The sequence below is a fragment of the Cricetulus griseus genome (assembly GCF_003668045.3).
Source record: "Cricetulus griseus strain 17A/GY chromosome 1 unlocalized genomic scaffold, alternate assembly CriGri-PICRH-1.0 chr1_0, whole genome shotgun sequence".
NCBI lineage: Eukaryota > Metazoa > Chordata > Mammalia > Rodentia > Cricetidae > Cricetulus > Cricetulus griseus.
Window position 1 is genome coordinate 246,297,924 of NW_023276806.1, and position 19,385 is coordinate 246,317,308.

Genomic DNA, 19,385 nt, shown 5'->3' on the forward strand with positions numbered 1-19,385 from the left:
ACAGAGTACAATCAACATTCAGTCCTGGTGTGCCATAAAGGTATATTAATTCTAGAACAGCTGTATCTCTAGTCTTTTTGAAAATTTGTTTTAATTTGTGGTCTCTGATGTTGATTGAGGGGAACTTGAACCCTGTCTGTAGCTTCACAGGGAATTGCCCTTGCTGCCCTAGCCCCACAGAGTTCTAAAATGACCATTTTGAGTCACATAGTGGACTGTCCATCGCAGTAACAGAAAAAGGGTTCGAATATGGAGCATGGTTTCTCCCTTCAGAGCAGAAGAGGAGGGACAGTGTACTATGTGCACTGCAGGGGGAAAGAGACTAGGCAATGCTAGATCTCAGACTGAAGTTTAAGGCAGTGAGTGAGCTGCAGGGGTCTCCATTACAAGAAGGACCTGATGGTGCAGGGTGAGTGACTTTCTGTGAATTTTCCTGCATGTATTAAATTTTTCCATGTCAATAAAGACAGAATTGGTGGGTGTCCGATTAATGGAATGTAGCTTAAACCACTGAGTATTCAGTGTCCAGTTAGGGCACTCTCCATGCAGATATGTGTAGTCCTGGGTAACTCAGGTAAACCAGCTGAGAGGTTTGAGACCCAGGCCACAGACTGTAAATTTGTGTCAGTTTACAGCACTCAGCAGCTAACATTTTACATGGACAAAATCAAACAATGTCTTATTAATGTCATTCTCTCAACCAGGGAATTTCCTACTCTGTTTCAAAGTCAGTATAAGTAAGTGTTCTTCCAATTGTTTTATCATTTTAGAAAGTCAATTATTCAAATTCTTTGTAAAAAATCATTTTATTTAAATGTATTAATGATCTAAACTCTGTTTGTTTCTATTTTCCAATGTTTCCCGGTCATTAAGAATTTCATTGCAGTATCTTCTTTGGTGGTGTTATTTATTTATTGACATCAGTTTAGAGTAGTGGTTCTCAACCTGAAGGGTCAAGGCTCCCTTTAGGGGAATCAAAGGACCCTATCACAGGAGTGGCCTAGGACCATCAGAATATACAGATATTTACATTACAATTCATAACAGTAGCAAAACTAGTTATGAAGTATCAGTGAAAATAATTTTATAGTTGGGGAGGGTCATCACATCAGGAGGAACTGTATTCAGCAGTCAGAGCATTAAGAAGGTTGAGAACCAGTAGATAAAAGTCTCTGGTAGCTCAGGCTTGCTGCACACTGTGTAACTGAGAATTGCTTTGAACATTTAATCCTGCCTGTGTTGCCCGGGGCTGGGAAGACAGGCCTGCAATTCCTGTGTTTTAAAGGTGTAAGATGTACTCCCTGAGAACAATGGTGTGCTCTAATATAAACCCCTAGTCTCCGAAGCACATGACCTGCTTCAACTTTTTAACAGAGTTTTTTTGGATTTTAATTATATCATTTCCACCATTTCTTTCCTGCCTACAAGCCAAAGCATTGACCCTTCATTATTTTCTAATCCCTGGCTTCTTTTTGTTTAACAAGAGTTACTGTTTGAATGTGACCTGTGTTTGGCTACAGTACTTCCCTGCTAAGAAGCAAAGGGTTGGCTGCACTGGACATTGGGAGTGTAATGGAATGTGCACACAAAGGACCCTGTGCATTGGAAGAAGAGCAGTAAGTAATATAGGAGAATGGGAGGCTCTACTAAACTACAAACTTCCCAGACCAGGGCCCCATCTGACCATAGGGTGGAAGGGCAGTGCTGGGAAGGCCTGTGCTGTCTGATTCATCTGTTCTCTGCTCACCCAGTACGGTAACCTGTGCTGTCCTGGAGCCCAGCTGAGTGGCCCTAGCTAATGAGGGACTCTGCAAGGCTTAGTATCAGGAGCACCAGTGGGAGGTAGCTTACAGGTTCTTTCCAGGATTCTCCTCTGGTTCTGCTGTAGGGAGATGTGAGGAAGACAGCATACCATGCCATGGTGAGTGTGGGAGTCACTGTCCCCAGACCAGGAAGAGCAGTTTCGCTGAACTGTCAGAGTCTGAGCTGCTGGGACTGGGATGGACAAACCACTAGACTGTGGTTCTATTGGCCTCTGTGGTGACCTAGCAGTGGCCCTTGGCCTCTGAGCCACATTGAGTGTGGATTCCCAGGGAAGGGGGAGGCTCTGCAGTCCTGGCATGGGAGGCTATGATTATTGTCATATCACTGTCCAGTGTGCATACACAGGCATTGCTTTTGTTGTTGCAGTGGAAGGACAGATTGGAAAATGAAAGCCCGTTTTCTAGAAGTTCTGAATGTTATATTCCTCTGTCAGATTTGTCTTATAAATGGTACAGAGAGTTTAGAAAAAGTTAGACATGGGGTGATGGGGCTCATCCTTCAGCAATAAGTGATTAGAGTGCATTTACCTTTCTGCTACTGTCAGCCCCCATGGTTGATCAGTGAAGTTCAGGTCCAGGGGATACAAGGAGGTTCTGAGCAGCAGAGATGTCTCAAGTTTGCATGGTGTTGGGCTGTTGCGTAGAGCATATGCCACATTCTGTGCCATAATCCATGTGGCAGGAAGCAGATGCTAAATTGGTCTTCCACATTGTTTTGTGACTGGGCATTACTGGGACTGGGTTTTCCTGAAACCACAAGGAGGCATCACAGGCTGCACAGCCATTTGCAGAGAAAGCTCCAGAGCACAGCGCCATTCTCGGAAACATAGCAGTTTAAGAGTCACCTTGAATTAATTTTGTGGGAGTTTTGAAGTGTGTGATTATTTAATTTCTGTACATGTAAAATCTTAGGTAGCTGGTTAACATTGGTCAAGGTCACAGTTTTCCTGGATGAATTTCCTGTGGCCTTCAACGTAAAATTTGACTATATTTCCTACATTTGTTCTTTTTTCCTCTCTATCCTCTTTATCCTGTCACATATTGTACACATTCTTGATTATTGTAGCTTTGTGGCAGATACAGAAGTCTCATTGGGTCAATGTATGTAGTGCTTTTTCACAATCCCATTGAGCATTCTAATTGTTTCTACTTTTCACGTAGCTTCGGAATCAGCTTTCCTGTTATAAATTGTTGGGCATTGTCTTTACATTGTATTCAATTTATGGTGCAAACTGATGATATACAACCTGTTAATATTGATGCATCGTGTTCCCAAGGATCATGTATTTACTTTATTTATCCAGATTTTTATTGTTGTTAACCTGGGAAAGAGTTTTAATGTATTGGATAAAAGAGAACAAAGGTCTTGGTCAGTGTCTCATCACATATTCCTCTTGGGCGTGACCTGAGTTCAGATCTAAGCATCCAAGTTAGGAGGCACATCAACACCTGCTTCTCCAGGTACAGGGGATCTGATACCATCGTTGTCACTTGTACTCACATGGAAGACATTTTCTCGAACACACAAACATACATATAAAAAAATAGGGATAAGCTGGGTTGTGGTGGTACATGCCTTTATCCCTGGACTCAGGTGGACTTCTGTGAGTTTAAAGCCAGCCTGGTCTACAGAGCGACTTCCAGGACAAGCTCCAAAACTACACAGAAACCCTGTCTCTAAATCCAAAAACGAATTTGTTTTTTAAAATAAATTTGTTTTCAAAAGTTCTTATGATAGATAAAGCAATTAGAGCAAAAAAAAGTTGCTTTGGTTGCATAATACAAATCATATATGGTTTCTGTAAAAATCTGTGATCTTGCATTTGGTTTGGAAAAGTTTTCCTCATTCTATTACTGACTTACATCCAATCATCAAATATAGGAAAGGAAATGTTTTCTAAGAGATCCTAACTTTAATGAGCAAGAAGGTAGATATGCATAATGAATATAACTTCTGTGTAACGGTCATCACACAAGGTTCACACTCTAAATTCCTAACTAAGGTCCTAAGCCTGTCTCCTGAAGGCTGCTCAACCATGTCACATATTTTAGCTGAAGTTCACGTCCAGTTTCTAACAGATGTCTCTAGTTCAAGGTTCAGGATTCTGGGGGAGATGCTCTAGGACTAGGCAGATCAAGGTGTTGTCTTTCTAGATGTGCAGAACGGAGCATTGCTCTTGGTCTCTGCTAATATACTGCTCAGCAGGTATCACAGGATTCAAGGACTGTCTGGTTATCTAGATTAAGTGATGTCATTGGGTACTGGTTATCCTGTACAGCCTTGGTTATAGTGGGGTTTATAGTGGGGTTTATAAGCTGTTTTTACATGTCTAAAATGCTGGTTTTCCCCACCTTCCTTCCTTCCTTTTTTCCTTCCTTCCTTCGTTCCTTCCTTCCTTTCTTTATTTTACTATGCTCATTACATTGCATTTCTTGGTCCTTTAGTTATGCAATAAATATTTCAACTACTAGTAGACAAATAAATGCAAGAAAATAAATCTCAGGCATGAAAATATACAATTATTAAGCAGAATGGACAAAATGATATTGATCACAGGATATTGCTATGATCCCTCTGGCAGATTCACATTTTCCCAAATATATATTTTCTCCAGGTTTGGTATGCACAAGCTTGAAAACACATTCAGAAATAAAAGGAAATGCAACCATTTTCAAATTTGTAAAGGAGGGCATAGCAGAGTTCGAGCTGTAGGACGCTGAAGTAAGCAAAAACTGGAGTAGAGCATCATATTAACTTGATCACTGTCAAGTAGGAGCATTGGGACAATGGCCATGCGCCAGGTATTTCTTCTTTTATTGAGGAAAAGAGTGAGGAGGAATTTAGTAAGCTTCATAATCAGCTTCCAGTGTTGTTTCTCAGTGTTTTGTATGTTAATGTTATGGGAAAGCAAATGATGAATATAAAGCTGATGAGTCTCCAGAGGCATCCATCTATGATTTATAACCAATGTATATAGACTCTCGCTTTTGGCAAAAAATGACAATGATGTCATAAATCAGAACCAAAAATACAATATTCACGGACTGAGGTATCATCATGGAGATGAAACATTTCCTAAAGAAATTTCTTTAATAACAATTTATCTGGTTTGTTCATTCTGGGTGATAGTAGTCTCCGGAGCTCATTATCATAGTTCCTCCTAAAATGAAGTTTATTAAATAAGCACACAATAATAAGGAATTTATGTGACAAAGGGGCCACTATGAAGTTTACAAAAAGCCAAAAGTGCTACTTCATCCAGTGGAATAATATATGTGTAGGGAGGCAAGTGTAGTCAAATCTAAATATCCTACTAGTCACAGCCAATAAAAAACATTTTTTAAATACTTCCTTCCTCTCTTCAACAGGATTCCTGGAGCTTGGTCCATTAGCTGTGGATCTCTGCATCTGTTTCCCTCGGTTACTGGATGAAGACTCTCTGATGACAATTAGGGTAGTCATCTATTCTGATTACAGGAGATGACCAGTTCAGTCACCCTTTCCGCTATTGCTAGGCTTATAAAGAGCAATTTTTAAGCCTACTTACTTAATGGGTGTAAGCAACAGTGTCTGCTTTGAGTACAGCTGATATATGTTGGATTCTGTCTGTGTCCTCCTAGAGTATCAGGATCCCTAGCAATCTCACAGTACATTGACTGTGATTGTGGCATGTTAAAGGAAAGAACAGTAAAAATTTCATTAATGGCTTTTCTAGCCTTTCCTAGCAAGTCATCTTTGGTTCCATTACTATATAGGGTACCTAAATAAAACCATGATACTATTCTAGCATTAGGCTGGAGATCTTGGACATACTTACCTATTCTGTAGGTATATAGCTATAGTTATACTAGCTATACCTCTAGTAGCATTGTATGTTGTCAGATGATCAGGTTTTGTGGAATTAAAAGTGGAGTCCAAGGTATCCCTGGTGGTTATAGCTATCAGTTGTGAGGGTGAAGGCCTCCATCGAGCATGCAATAAAGACTGCATTGCCAAGGTCTGTGAGTTGGTTTGTGTATATATCTAAGGGGCCATTTCTGACATTTGGAGCTCACTGGGCAGACGGTGGTTGGTCACAAAGATGTTGGCTCCAAGTGAGATGGTATACTTCTCTGGGCAATAGATACCTCTGTATTAGTCCAACTAGTCCATAGGAAAGAATGAATGGGCACAACAAATTCACCCCCAAGTTTGCTAGGCAATGGGTGTATGTGATAGCTGGTACTGCATTGTTAGTATAGACTAAGAGTAAATGTGTTTTGCAGAATCCATGTTCACACCCAGAGGTTTTTCTTGTATCCAGGAGAGACTCATAGATTACTGTTTTTCTTCCAAATCCTGCAGAAAAGGACTGAGATAGGTTGTGTGCTCATTGAAAAGTGGGTCTTGCTTGATACATTGCCTGGATACATCCATTGGTCTATTCCTCTGAGTAACATGATTTTGAAAGATCTGGTTAGCTACAGCTAGTCTCTTCAAATTTTCAGCTGTATTTTTGTTAGTATCTTCCTAACAAATATGATTGCTCTAATACATTTAGTTCTAGGCAAAGCCCTGTAGTCAGTTCATGAGTAGTAGCTAGTTCATCAAATAAGGTGTTAATAGCCAATGTTTGTTCTTTGGCAAGATTTATGATGTCTATGGTACTTGCATTGATGCCCCCCCACAAAAAAAGATGCTATGCCGGCTCTGAGTAAGGAGCCAACAAACAAATCTCCAGCAACCATAAATTATAGGGGTTTTCTTACTGCAAACTTATTTCCTGAGGTGTAAAAGAAGACTGGCTCAGAGCAGAATTCTCTAGTTGGGAGCCATGACTTGAGGGTGAAGGTATGTGAGATCTTCTGGGCCCTTGGTATAATTATGTCTTGCAGGTAGACTAAGGTCAGGCATCACCATGGCTCCCCAGTAACCACTGGTAGGGAAGGAGGGGTATTGATAAATGATGCCTTATGAAGAATTAGTTTTTCTCATCCCATCCTCCTCTATCAAAATGCCTGGTGTTAGGCTGCTTTCTTTGATTTCACAGAATTTCCCCATTATAGTAAAGACATCTCTTATCAAATTGGGGTTCTTTGTGCAGAGTTCCTGTTTGTGATATATTGAGTATAGGCTTATGGACTACAACCTCTCCAGTGCACCATTCCTTGAGCAGAGTTAGTGGAAGACTTATATAGAAATAATAGGAAAGTGCTGGGTATGTATAAGTTACTATTGTCTGCCTTTTTTATGTGATAACTTGGCACAATGGAGTCATAGGAGCTAAGGCATGCTCTGGTTACAAATTATATATCTACTCTTGGGTTGATGTAACCAATTTGGTAGCCAGTATAAGTCCAGGCTAGAATTTCTACAGTCTGGGAACTAATGTTCCATATTTGGGGAGGAAAGAAGTGTGTGATATTCCTCACATGTATAACAAGATGTATGTGGATTTCATTGTCATGGAATGAATGCCTGGTATCACAGCTACAGAAGTACTTCCTCATTTGGCAAGCAGATTTCCTTCTTTTTTTTTTGTTTCTAAAGATGGGTTCTGGTGTATAATTGATAATTAGTGGAGTCCATTTCCTTTGGGTTCTTAATTTTTCTTAAAAATGTGTCAGTAAATGTAGTTGTCAAGTTGTAAATCTTTTGAGAGTGATACATGAAAAAGACTGGTAGGTCAGTTCAGTTAGTTCATTGTCTCTTCCACCCCTTAGATTTGTTGTTTTGTTGGTGGTGTATTAAACCTTATGTAGTGGTGGGCCAGTTGAAGTTGGAGTTATTTGTGGACTGCAAGGCAATTTGAACAAACTTCCCCTCACAATTCCAGTGTGAATTGCATGATTGCATTGAGAGCTCATTCCATACACAAGAAGTGACATTAGTCAGTGCATTAGTTCTGTTTTCATCATTGGTATCCATCCCAGAGATTCTATTATGGAGGATGAGGCCCCCTTATAAATTGTGGTATATAGACCATGTCTGTTCAAAATATGGCATATAGTGCTAAGGTATATTGAGTCTTATAGAATCCCATGCAGGCCCAAAGTGTCTGGGTGTCTGCATAGGTTCTCCTCAGGTGGTGGGGGTCAATGTCATAAAATGTGAAGTGTTGTGGCAGAGCATCAAGATAAATGGAAATCTATAAAAGTTGTGGTCCCAATTCTTCAATTTCCAGACAGTCATTAATAGGTAGAAATGAATCATTTTCTGCCTTTCCTATCAGGTGGTTACTCCATATGTCCATCTTACCATAGGGTAGGATGAGAAATTTGGCCACAAACACTATAATCATGTTTAACCTGTTCAGTTGTGGGTATAGCCCCAAAATGAATTTGGGCATTTGAATCCATATGTTATTGTATTGTATTCCATCATGTTCTCCTTCCTATCAGTGTCTGGGCCAAAGGTTCAGTTCTGTAAAATCATGGGGTTATGGGTTCACTGTGGTTGACGTTGAGGTCTCCTCAGTTAATTAATATGGCTCCTGATGCTGGTTGCAATTCAGATAATTGTATATATTTTTATTTATAATCCCTGTAAGTTTATTGTACTGGTAGCTAAACACATAGTTGGTCTGCCATATCTATGAGGCCAAAAATGCTGAGAGGAATTTTGTGTTTGCTGCTATTACCATGTTAGGCATCTCAAATCTTATTCGTCCTTTGTTCTTCATTGTAAGTTGGAAGGATGATTTAAGAGATATTTCTCTCCAGTAGAAGTTGTAGATGGCTGATGCTGCTCTGATATTTCTCCAAATCTTTGTTAAATGGCATCTCAATGGGTTTTTTTTCTTTAAAATTGGTGTTTTTGGTGTCTTATTTATCACTGGTGACTGTGGTTGTCAAACTTCGTGCAATATGGGCATTAGTCTTTCTCATTCATCACAATAGTTATATCAAACTGTATCCCAGTAGCTTTACAATGAGCCTGTTGAACATTGACAGCATTCCGGGAGTATGTGGGGTTCAGGATGAAGTGTTCATGCTTCTAGTATTCTGGTAGGAATCTATCCAAGGTGTAACAGGGTAAATCACCAATATCATAGTTTACTCTTTGTTCGTTATTGTATCATAGTTGTTTTTTCTGTTGGTATGGTGGTTGCTTCATTGTTCCTTTTGCTTTGGATATGGCTGTTGATGAAGATCATGATGTCTTTGCTTTTGATCATCTCAGTGGTGTTGGTGATGGTGAAGGTGAAGAAAACAATAGTGTTGTTGAGCATCCTGAGCTTGAGTCACTGGATAATGTTAAACTTATAAAATTTAACACAAGGAGTCCCAAGAACAGTGTCCTGGGTTCCTGGGCCTAGCAGATCAATACCTTGGTGTTCTTCCATCTTTCGTTCTCTTTTATTTTCTTGTTAAAGTTTTTGAGACACAGGGTGTGTGTGATTTGTTAGGGCCCTGCCCTGCCATGTTCTATTTCCTTATCTGTGCAGAATGTGTAATGTCCAGTTAAGCACCAGTGCTGAGTAAAGTAATCCTAAAACTATTACTATCCTTATTGTGGTAGTTTGAATGGCTTTGGCCCCCATAATCTCATAGGAAGTGGCTCTGTTTGGAGGTATGGTTTTATTGGAGTGGTTTTGTCCTTGGTAGAGGAAGTGTGTCACTGTGGGGGTGGGCTTGGAGATTCCATGTGTTCAGGATACTGCCCAGAGTGTCAGCTGATTTCCTGTTGCCTGTAAGAAATAGCAGTCTCAGATCCAGCATTACCTTTCCTGCATGCAGCCATGCTCCCTGCCGTGTGGATAATTGTTTGAACCGTGAAACTGTAAGTGAGCCCCCTCAATTAAATATTTTCTTTGACATGGTCATATTGTCTCTTAACAGCAATAAAAAATCCAAACTAAGACACTTATGAAAGTGCAAATCCAATATAATGGGTAGTTATATTATGCTTGTACATTGTTTAATTTTCCAAGGTACAGATTTCCCTTCTGGTCTGTGGTCCAGGTTACATTGCCTGTTCCAGGTGCCATGACTTCTGACTTCTTTAAATCTTGAGGATTTCTGTCCCTGTAAACAGATTTATGGGAATTATTCTGCCTGGTCAGGAAATATCTGGTGGTTGTTCCAAGTCTGACTTAATAGCTTCTTCTAAGGGAGAAGCTCCATCAAACTTTGTCTAATATTTAACTGATAGCATGCAATTTCAGTAGCTTTTTTTCAGAGGATATCTTTTGAGTTGCAATAACTTGTTTTTAAGCACTGCATTCTTTCTATCTTGTCATCTGTAGTTATGTTATATACTAAATTGAAGACTCAGTATATGCCTATAGTCTGGCACCACCTCTGGAATTTAAAACCTGTAAAACATGTTCCTTGATGCAAATCAAGAATTATTGGGCAGTCATATTTGGCTTTCCAACATCAGAGTGTGCATTTTGTTGCCAACTGGCCTGATCTATGACTTTCTCTAGCTAATGCAAAGCCCTGTGCTTACATCTAGTAGGGTCCATGCATATAGGCCCCTATGAGTATTCAAGCGTCCAATGAAATATCTTTGTATTTCCTAGTGAAATTGTTTAGGAGACCATGTTACAGCTGGAATTTGATGTCTGAAAAAAGTTTTAATATTGGATATAGGTGGCAGTCTCTAATGGCCTGTTTATAGGCCTGCCAGTAGACCTTAAAGTTCACTTGATCAAGCCATTGGAACAAAGCATGTGTGTCCACATGTCCCAGTGTTTTATGTAACCTTAGGATTCCTTCTTTACTAATCATGTTAACATTCTCAAGTTTCTTAATTGTCCAGTATGGGTTCCTTTTAATAGTTACTCTCATAGGTTGCCCTGATTTAATTTGATTTAATTCCTGCTCTTTTGGTCTTAATTGAACATGATGCCAATGTGTCTGCTATTTCATTATTTTTTAGATGTGTCTTTCCTGTGTGTGCATTTATGAAGATTACATTGATTTTGATGTCTTTGATATGTTTTGACATTTCCATCCATGCTTCCCTTGACCAAATGTCTTTGTCATTTATCTGCCAGTTAGTGATTTTCCATTTTGATGATGAAGGTAGCTATACCGCTGCAAACTTCATGAACTGGACAAGATACAGATTTTTCTTTTGCCTTCCTGAGCTGTTTGTCTTATTCTATCAGTGCTGCTAATACTTCAGCAGGCTGTCCTGGTTTACTGGTTCCTACCTCAGTAATAGCCACTCCATCCTGTGGCTCTAGACTGCTACTTTCCATTCAGTTTAGGTTCCATCAGTGGTTCATGAGTCATCAGTAAACCATTTGTTAACCAAATGCCATGGCCATTCTGTTTAAACCCACTGTCCAATAGATGACCCTTTTGGATGAGGGGTGAGGGGTTTAGGGATGGAGGCTATAGGAAACTGAGCTATTTCCTCAGTTCAAGAAAGCACAGACCACTTTGTTACCATATCCTGGCTATGAAGGAGTTTGGATAGGTACCTTTCCACTATGATGCCATTCCTTCCTTGGCTAAGTCTGCAAAGGATTCTGCCCGTGAGCAGCTCCAGTTCATCACTGAGCAAGTATCTAAATGATCATTGTCCTCAAAGACTTAGTAACTCCAACAGTCACCCTCTTACATCAATGGAAAGCCCACAAATTCTTTCTGCCAGACTACCTTTATCAAGCAGGAATTTTCCTCAAACACAAGAGGGAAGAGAGGCACTTACTCAAATGCCTGATGTTGGGAATGGGCTTACTCAGGGACCAGACACTCCACTACAATTTAAGAGCAATTTCCATTCCTCAAGAGGCTTGAAGCAGTGTAAGCATTGAGCTGTTCCCTAATTGCAGTTTTTGTTTCTTAGTCTTAATATATGGGCCTGATATGCTCCCAAAAGAGAAGCCCCCGATATTATACTCTTTTTCATTGTACCATACAATTCTGATTTCTCTATACTTATAACTGAGCACTTGCCCTTAATGGCCCCAGGCTCTGCATCTAGATTGTGTGTTTTTATCCTCCAGGTCAGGTGTGTACAGTTAGTAAATCTCTAGCTTTCCTGTTCTTGTGTGCAGTCATCATGTTATGTGGTTCCATGGTTGCACAGAGCTTTTCCAAAGAATTGTTTCGTATAAGGAGATGGTCATTGTATGTATTTTCATCCTCCAAAACCTGCACAAAATTTTCCATAGGAAAAGGCATAAGGGAAATCCCAAAGCACATAGTGCAAATCATTAAAGGTGAAAACAAAAAAGAATTGTGGTCTGCAAACTGTAAGTGCTGGAACTTTTTAAAGTGGCAATAGTCATATGTGAACCACATCATCCATTATAATTCTACCTTAATGTTCACTCAAGAAAATATCTATAAATGATTATATCAATTTATAGTTAGGCAGAAAGTTTCTTTACAGTTGAAATTATTCCACATCAAATTCTTTTTTCTCCTTTTTATTTTTTTAAATTAGAAACAAGCTTGTTTTACATGTCAATCCCAGTTCCCTCTCCCTCCAGTCCTCCAATGACCCCACCAACACCCTATCCCATCCCCTTTCTACTCCCCAGGGAAGCCTTCCATGGGGTAATCTTCAAAGTCTGTCATATCATTTGGAGCAGGGCCTAGGCCCTCCCCCATGTGTCTAGGCTGAGAGAGTATCCCTCTATGTGGAATGATTTCCCAAAGTCCATTCATATACTAGGGATAAATACTGATCCACTGTCAGAGGCCCAATAGATTGCCCAGGCCTCCTAACTGACACCTATGGTCAGGTGGTCTGGATTGGTCCTATGCTGGTTTCCCAAATATCAGTCTGGGGTCCATGAGCATCCCCTTGTTCAGTTCAACTGCTTCTGTGGGTTACTCCAGCCTGGTCTTGACCTCTTTGCTCATCACTTCTCCCTCTCTGCAACTGGATTCCAGGAGTTCAGCTCAGTGTTTAGCTGTGGGGATCTGCTTCGCTTTCATCAGCTACTGGATAAAGGCTCTAGGATTGCATATAAGGTAGCCATCAATCTCTTTATAGGAGAAGGGCATTTATGGTAGCCTCTACACTATTGCTTAGATTCCTAGTTGGGCTCATCCTTGTAGATCTCTGGACATTTCTCTAGTGCCAGATTTCTCTTTAAACCTATAGTGGTTCCCTCTATTGTGGTACCTCTTTTCTTGGTCTCCTCTATTGTTCCCTCAACTCAATCTTCCTGCTCTCTCATGTCCTCCTCTCCCATTCTTCCCCCTCTCTTTCTCCTAACTCCCCCTCCCCCCATGCTCCCTATTTTCTCAGGAGATCTTGTCCCTTTCCCCTTCTCTGGGGAACCATGCATGTCTCTCTTAGGGTCCTCATTGTTTCCTAGCTTCTCTGGTGGTGTGGCTTATAGGCCCATAATCCTTTGCTCTATGTCTAATATCCATATATGAGTGAGTACATACCATGTTTGGTTTTTTGTGACTGGTTTATCTCACTCAGGATGGTTCTTCTAGTTCCATCCATTTGCCTGCGGATTTCAAGATTCCATTGTTTTTTTCCCGGTGAGTAGTACTCCATTGTGTAAATGTGCCACATTTTCTTTATCCATTCTTCAGTTGAGGGGCATCTAGGTTGCTTCCAGGTTCTGGCTATTATACATAATGCTACTGTGAACATAGTTGAACTGATGCCCTTCTTGGGTGAATGTGCTTCTTTTGGGTATATGCCTAAGAGTGGAGTTTCTGGTGATTAGCATTTTCCAGAGGAAAATCCATACTGATTTCCAAAGTGGCTGTATGAGTTTGCACTCCCACTAGCAGTGGAGGAGTGTACCCCTTTCTCCACATCCTCTCTAGCTTAAACTGTCATTGGTGTTATTGATTTTAGCCATTCTGACAGGAGTAAGATGATATCTCAGAGCTGTTTTGATTTGCATTTCCCTGATGGCTTAGGATGTTGAACACTTTCTTATGTGTCTTTCAGCCATTTTAGATTCCTCTGTTGAGAATTCTCTATTTAGTTCTCTGCCCCAATTTTAATTAGATAATTTGGTGGGTTGTTGACTAGCTTCTTGAGTTCTTTGTATGTTTTAGAAATCAGCCCTCTGTCAGATGTGGGTTTGGTGACTATCTCGACCCATTCTGTGTGCTGCCATTTTGTCTTTTTGACTTTGTCCTTTGCCTTGCAGAAGCTTCTTAGTTTCAGGAGGTCCTATTTACTAATTGTCAATCTCAACGTCTGTGCTACTGGTTCAGGAATTGGTCTCCTGTACCAATTTGTTCAAGGGTACCTCCTACTTTCTCTTCTAAGAGGTTGAGTGTGGCTGGATTTATGTTGAGGTCTTTGATCTATTTGCACTTAAGTTTTGTGCATGGCGATAGATATGGATCTATCTGCAGTCTTCTATATGCCAGCATCCAGTTATGGCAGCACCATTTGTTGAAGATGCTTTCTTTTTTCCCCACTGTATAATTTTAATTTATTTGTCAAAAAGCAGGTGTTCATAGGTGTGTGGGTTAATATCAGGGTTTTCAATTTGATTCCATTGGTCTACCTGTCTATTTTTGTGCCAATACCAAGCTGTTTTCAGGACTATAGCTCTATAATAGATGGTGATGCCTTCAGAAGTTACTTCATTGTACATGGTTGTTTTAGCTATTCTGAGTCTTTTGTTTTTCCATAAAAAGTTGAGTTTTGTTCTTTCAAGGTCTGTGAAGAATTGTGCAGGTATTTTGATGGGGATTGCATTGAATCTGTAGATTGCTTTTGGCAAGGTTGCCCTTTTTCCTATGTTGATCCTGCCTATCCAAGAGCATGGGAGATCTTTCCATTTTCTGGTATCTTCTTTAATTTCTTTCTTTAAAAACTCAAAGTTCTTGTTGTACAGGTCTTTTACTTGTTTAGTTAGCATCACCCCAAGTTATTTTATGTTGTTTGTGGAATTAGAAATCTCCCATATACGATAATATATATGAATACTTGGCTCCTATTGATGGCTTTTTTTGTGTGTGATCCTTAGGGAAATTTTAGTAGAAGGACCCTTTCTAGACTAAGGTCCTTGTTGGCAAGTTGATTTGATTGTGTATAGACTCTTCCCATTTCCTGTTCCTTGTGTCTACTTGTTGAAATTGATCAGCCAGCTTTCTTTTCATTCTGTCCTGGATTCACCACCACTTTAAACTCTATCCCTAAATAATAACAGAAGCAAGTGTTTTTCCTTGCTAAGCCATTTGGTCACAGTTTTAAATTTTTCTTTATTTTTTCATTTGTTTTCAAAGAAAATGCTTTTGGGATAGCACTGACTGTCCTGAAAATAGTTTGTGAGACCAGACTGGCCTTAAGCTCAGAGATCTGCCTAACTCTGCCTTCAGGTTTTGATATTAAAATTTTGGGTGAATATGCCCAGGTTTTTTTGTTTTTATATTATTGACTGATGGACCTGTAAAGAAGGTTTTTGTACATGCCAAGAATGTGCTGTTGTACTCGGATTCATCAATATCTTGACTTAAATTTTGACATAATGTACCTTTTTTTCTACTTGGATAGCATATATTCATGACATGAATAATGTCTGAAGGTCCTGTGTCATTAGGTTGCATGTGTGTGACATTCTTCCTAACTTTTATCATGTTTTGAATTTTATGAAGAAATATGAGTATTTTGCCTGTGTGCATGGATATATACCACATGTGTACCTGGTGATCCTAGTACTCAGAAGATGATCTCCCTGAAAATGGAATTATGGATAGTTGTGAGTTGTGTAAGCACTCATCTCCTCTACAAGATCAGCAACTGCTCTTAACTGCTGAGTCATCTCTCCTGCCCTTTTGTTTTTATGACCTACATTAAAGATTCTGTGTGTATCTCTGCCATGTTAAATATGTGTTCTTTTTAAAATAAGATCTAATATTACATAGTAAACTGTAACACTTCAGGTTCCTGGGAGATGAATATAGAACTGGAATGAATGTTTATCTTTTCATAGGAACTTCAGTGCGATCCATCTTTTTGTTTCTTTGGTTGGTTAGTGTTTTTTGGGGGTAGAGATGGAGAGGTCCAGATATGAATCTCTGGATAATCTGACCTTATTTCATAGATCAGGCTGGCCTCAAACTCAATGATATTCACTTGTGCTGACTCCTGAGTGCTAGGATTAAAGCCATGAGACAATACCCCCAGATTGCCCATCTTTTTGCAGTTAGTAATTGTTCATACCATTTCTCTGACATGTATTTAATATTTTTGATTTGTTTGCTTGTCTTTCTATGTCTGTTAATAGTCATTTCTCTTGGGAGGGTAAATTCTATTCAAAGGACCAAGAAATTACATGTACAAACCTTCCTTTCAATTTCCTTCTAATGTACATTTCCATTGTGTTCAACATCACTATTTCTGTTGTACACATGTATGTTGTAATTTAGAGTGAAGTGACCTGTGATGATGTGCATGTCAACTTCACTCAGGAAGAGTGGGCTTTGCTAGATCATTCCCAGAAGAATCTCTACAAAGACGTGATGCTGGAGACTTACAGAAACCTCATTGCTATAGGTAAGACTGTGAATTTCCCTTTAACTTTTAGAATAAGGGGACAACTATTTCTTGGTTTTTGATGCTTTCCTATAATTTAGATTGATAAAGGGGAAGAATGTGCTTAGCTTTTTTTGTTTTGTTTTGTTTTGTTTTCTGGAGACAGGTTTCTCTGTGGCTTTGGAGGCTGTCCTGGAACTAGCTCTTGCAGACCAGGCTGGTCTCGAACTCACAGAGATCCACCTGCCTCTGTCTCCTGAGTGTTGGGACTAAAGGTGTATACCACCACCACCTGGCTTGTGCTTGGTTTTTGATGTTTCCTATAATTTGGATTGATAAAGGGGAAGATACAGTAGCTTGAATTTTGCATTATTTCCAATAATATACATTTCCTTGTACTATATTTCAGGCTACAAATGGGAAGATCACAATTTTAAAGTACATTGTCAAAGATCTAGAAGACATGGAAGGTAATTTTCATGTGCAAGGTAATACAAATTTCCCACAGAAAGATTTTTTTTTTTTTGCCTTTTTGAGACAGGATTTCTCTGTACAACATTTCTGGCTGTTCTGGAACTTGTTTTGTAGATCAGGCTGGCCTTGAACTCCACAGAGTAGAAGCTGCAAGGAAAATTAACTGTAAATAAGCATAGCTTTAAGTGTATTGATTATTACTACATTCTCACATCATGTACCTCAGTATCAGGTAGCTGATCTGTGTTTGCAAGGTATTTCTCTAATAAAGATGACAATGAAACAGTGTCTTCACAGATTTCACTATTTTAATCATAGACTCATGAGCACTAGCCTGTGGAACTGTCAATCTATTTAGTTCCATACCACTCAGGTATAGCAAAAGGAATACATATTGATTAGTAGATAAGCATTGTCCAAAATCATCTAATAAGCAAATATTCCAGTAGTAACAAACTAGTATTACGAATGTACTTGTGGTGAGTAATGAAAGTTCAGTGATAGGGTCAGTTTATGAGAATTAAGAACTTTGTTGTGAAGAAACCTCAATACCTGCACCATATCTCTATCAGGAACAAAAGAATTCAATGTGTGAATGTGATATGGAAACCTTTAATTTGTTATTCTTTCATTTATGGTATATCGTATGTCATTCTGATAACTGGTCATGTGTGCATAAATGATGTAGAAAGAAGTAATGTACCTCTCTCTTTCCCAGAACAATTAGAAGATATGTATTTGTCTTCACTTTGAGTACACTTTCTAATTCTGATATAAGTTTAGAATTATTTTTCAAACCACATTGGAAATATATCAACAAACTCACTCCACAGAAAAGCCCTTTAAGTACAAAAAATGTATGACTTCTTCTGTTGTTCCTGATTCACTTTGCAAATCTAGTGACTCACAGTATAGAAAAATGTTATGAATGTAATCAGCATGGTAAACCTCTGAGTTCTTCTAGTTCTCTTCAATTATACTAAACATCTCATGAAAAAGGTTGCTATCAAAGTGAGCCATGTACTAAAGGCTCTAAACATCACAGGTATTCTCAAATACACAAAAGACCCAATAATAATGAGGAAGCTATGAATGGAAACAACATGGTAAAATCTAGTATCTGACTCCTCTTTGGCATTAGAACAAACTGTAAAATTAAGTCATACAGATAAAAGCATTCATCAGACAAATGGATTTCTTATAGCATTTACATGTGCCAATTATCTTTACAGGCATGAAGGAAGTCATAGTGGAAAGAAAGCCTATGAATGTAATCAATGTGGTAAAACCTTTGCAAACCACAGTAGTCTTGAAATACATAGAAGAACTCACACTGGAGAAAAACCCAATGAATGTAATGAATGTGGGAAAGCCTTTTCACACCATAGTAGTCTCAAAATCCATAAAAGAACCCATACTGGAGAGAAACCCTATGAATGTAATCAATGTGGAAAAGCCTTTTCACACCACAGCAGTCTCCAACTACATAAAAGAATTCATACTGGAGAGAAACCCTATGAATGCAATCAATGTGGGAAAGCCTTTGCACGTTACAGTCATGTTCAAAGACATAAAGGAATTCACACTGGAGAGAAACCCTATAAATGTAATAAATGTGATAAAGCTTTCTCACAACAGAAAAATCTCCAAATACATAGACAAACCCATACTGGAGAGAAACCCTATGAATGTAATCAATGTGGGAAAGCCTTTTTGCGACACAGTGGTCTACAAGTACATAAAAGAACCCATACTGGAGAGAAACCCTATGAATGTGATCAATGTGGGAAAGTCTTTTCACACCACAGTAGTCTCCAACTACATAAAAGAACTCATACAGGAGAGAAGCCCTATGAATGTAATCAGTGTGGGAAAGCCTTTTCACGTTACAGTCATGTTCAAATACATAAAAGAATTCATACTGGGGAGAAGCCTTATGATTGTGATCAATGTGGTAAAGCCTTTGCATGTCACAGTAATCTCCAAATACATAAAAGAGCCCATACTGGAGAGAAACCCTATGAATGTACGCAATGTGGCAAAGCCTTTTCACAACACAGTCATCTTCAAGTTCATAAAACAATTCATTCTGGAGTGAAACCTCATGTTTGTAATAAATGTGGGAAAGCTTTTACACGTCATGCTAATCTTCGAAGGCATAAAATAACTCATACTGAAGTACAAGGCTATAAATGTAATCAATGTGAGAAAGCTTTTTCACAAGTGAGTCTTTTCCAAGTTCATAAAACAACTTATCCAGGAGAGAAGCCCTATGAATGTAATCATTGTGGGAAAGCCTTCACCTGCCATAGTTATCTTTAAAGGCATGCAAGAATTCATATTGGAGAATAAATCTATGATTTTCCTCACTGTTATAAAGACTTTGCATTTCACCCTGGTCTTTGAATCCATGAAGCGTTCATCCAAGAGGAAAACCTGTAGTATGTAATAAATTTGTTAAAGCCTTCCTATGTCATGGTAGTCATTGAGGATATGAAAGAACTGAGACTCTAGGGGATTTGGTATAATATTTAGTCAACAAACTTACATTTAGTTACCCAGATTATTCTGAAGAAAAACTGACAAATGTTAACAATCTATTCAGGCATTATAATGTCTGTGTTTTGCTTGCAACTACAACCTCATGGATAAAGGCCCCATGTATTTATTTAGTAAGG

The 19,385-nt window shown here is 39.0% G+C and overlaps 1 protein-coding gene across 1 annotated transcript; it reads left to right on the top strand.

Moving 5' to 3' along the window:
* Window positions 1–329: 329 nt before the first annotated feature.
* Window positions 330–18,933, top strand: LOC100773501 (zinc finger protein 120-like). Its single transcript, XM_035451453.1, has 5 exons — window positions 330–409; window positions 1,521–1,616; window positions 8,887–9,058; window positions 16,128–16,254; window positions 17,940–18,933. Exons 1-5 carry the CDS (start codon window positions 330–332, stop codon window positions 18,803–18,805), a joined length of 1,341 nt encoding a protein of 446 aa, XP_035307344.1. The 3' UTR covers window positions 18,806–18,933.
* Window positions 18,934–19,385: the final 452 nt, after the last annotated feature.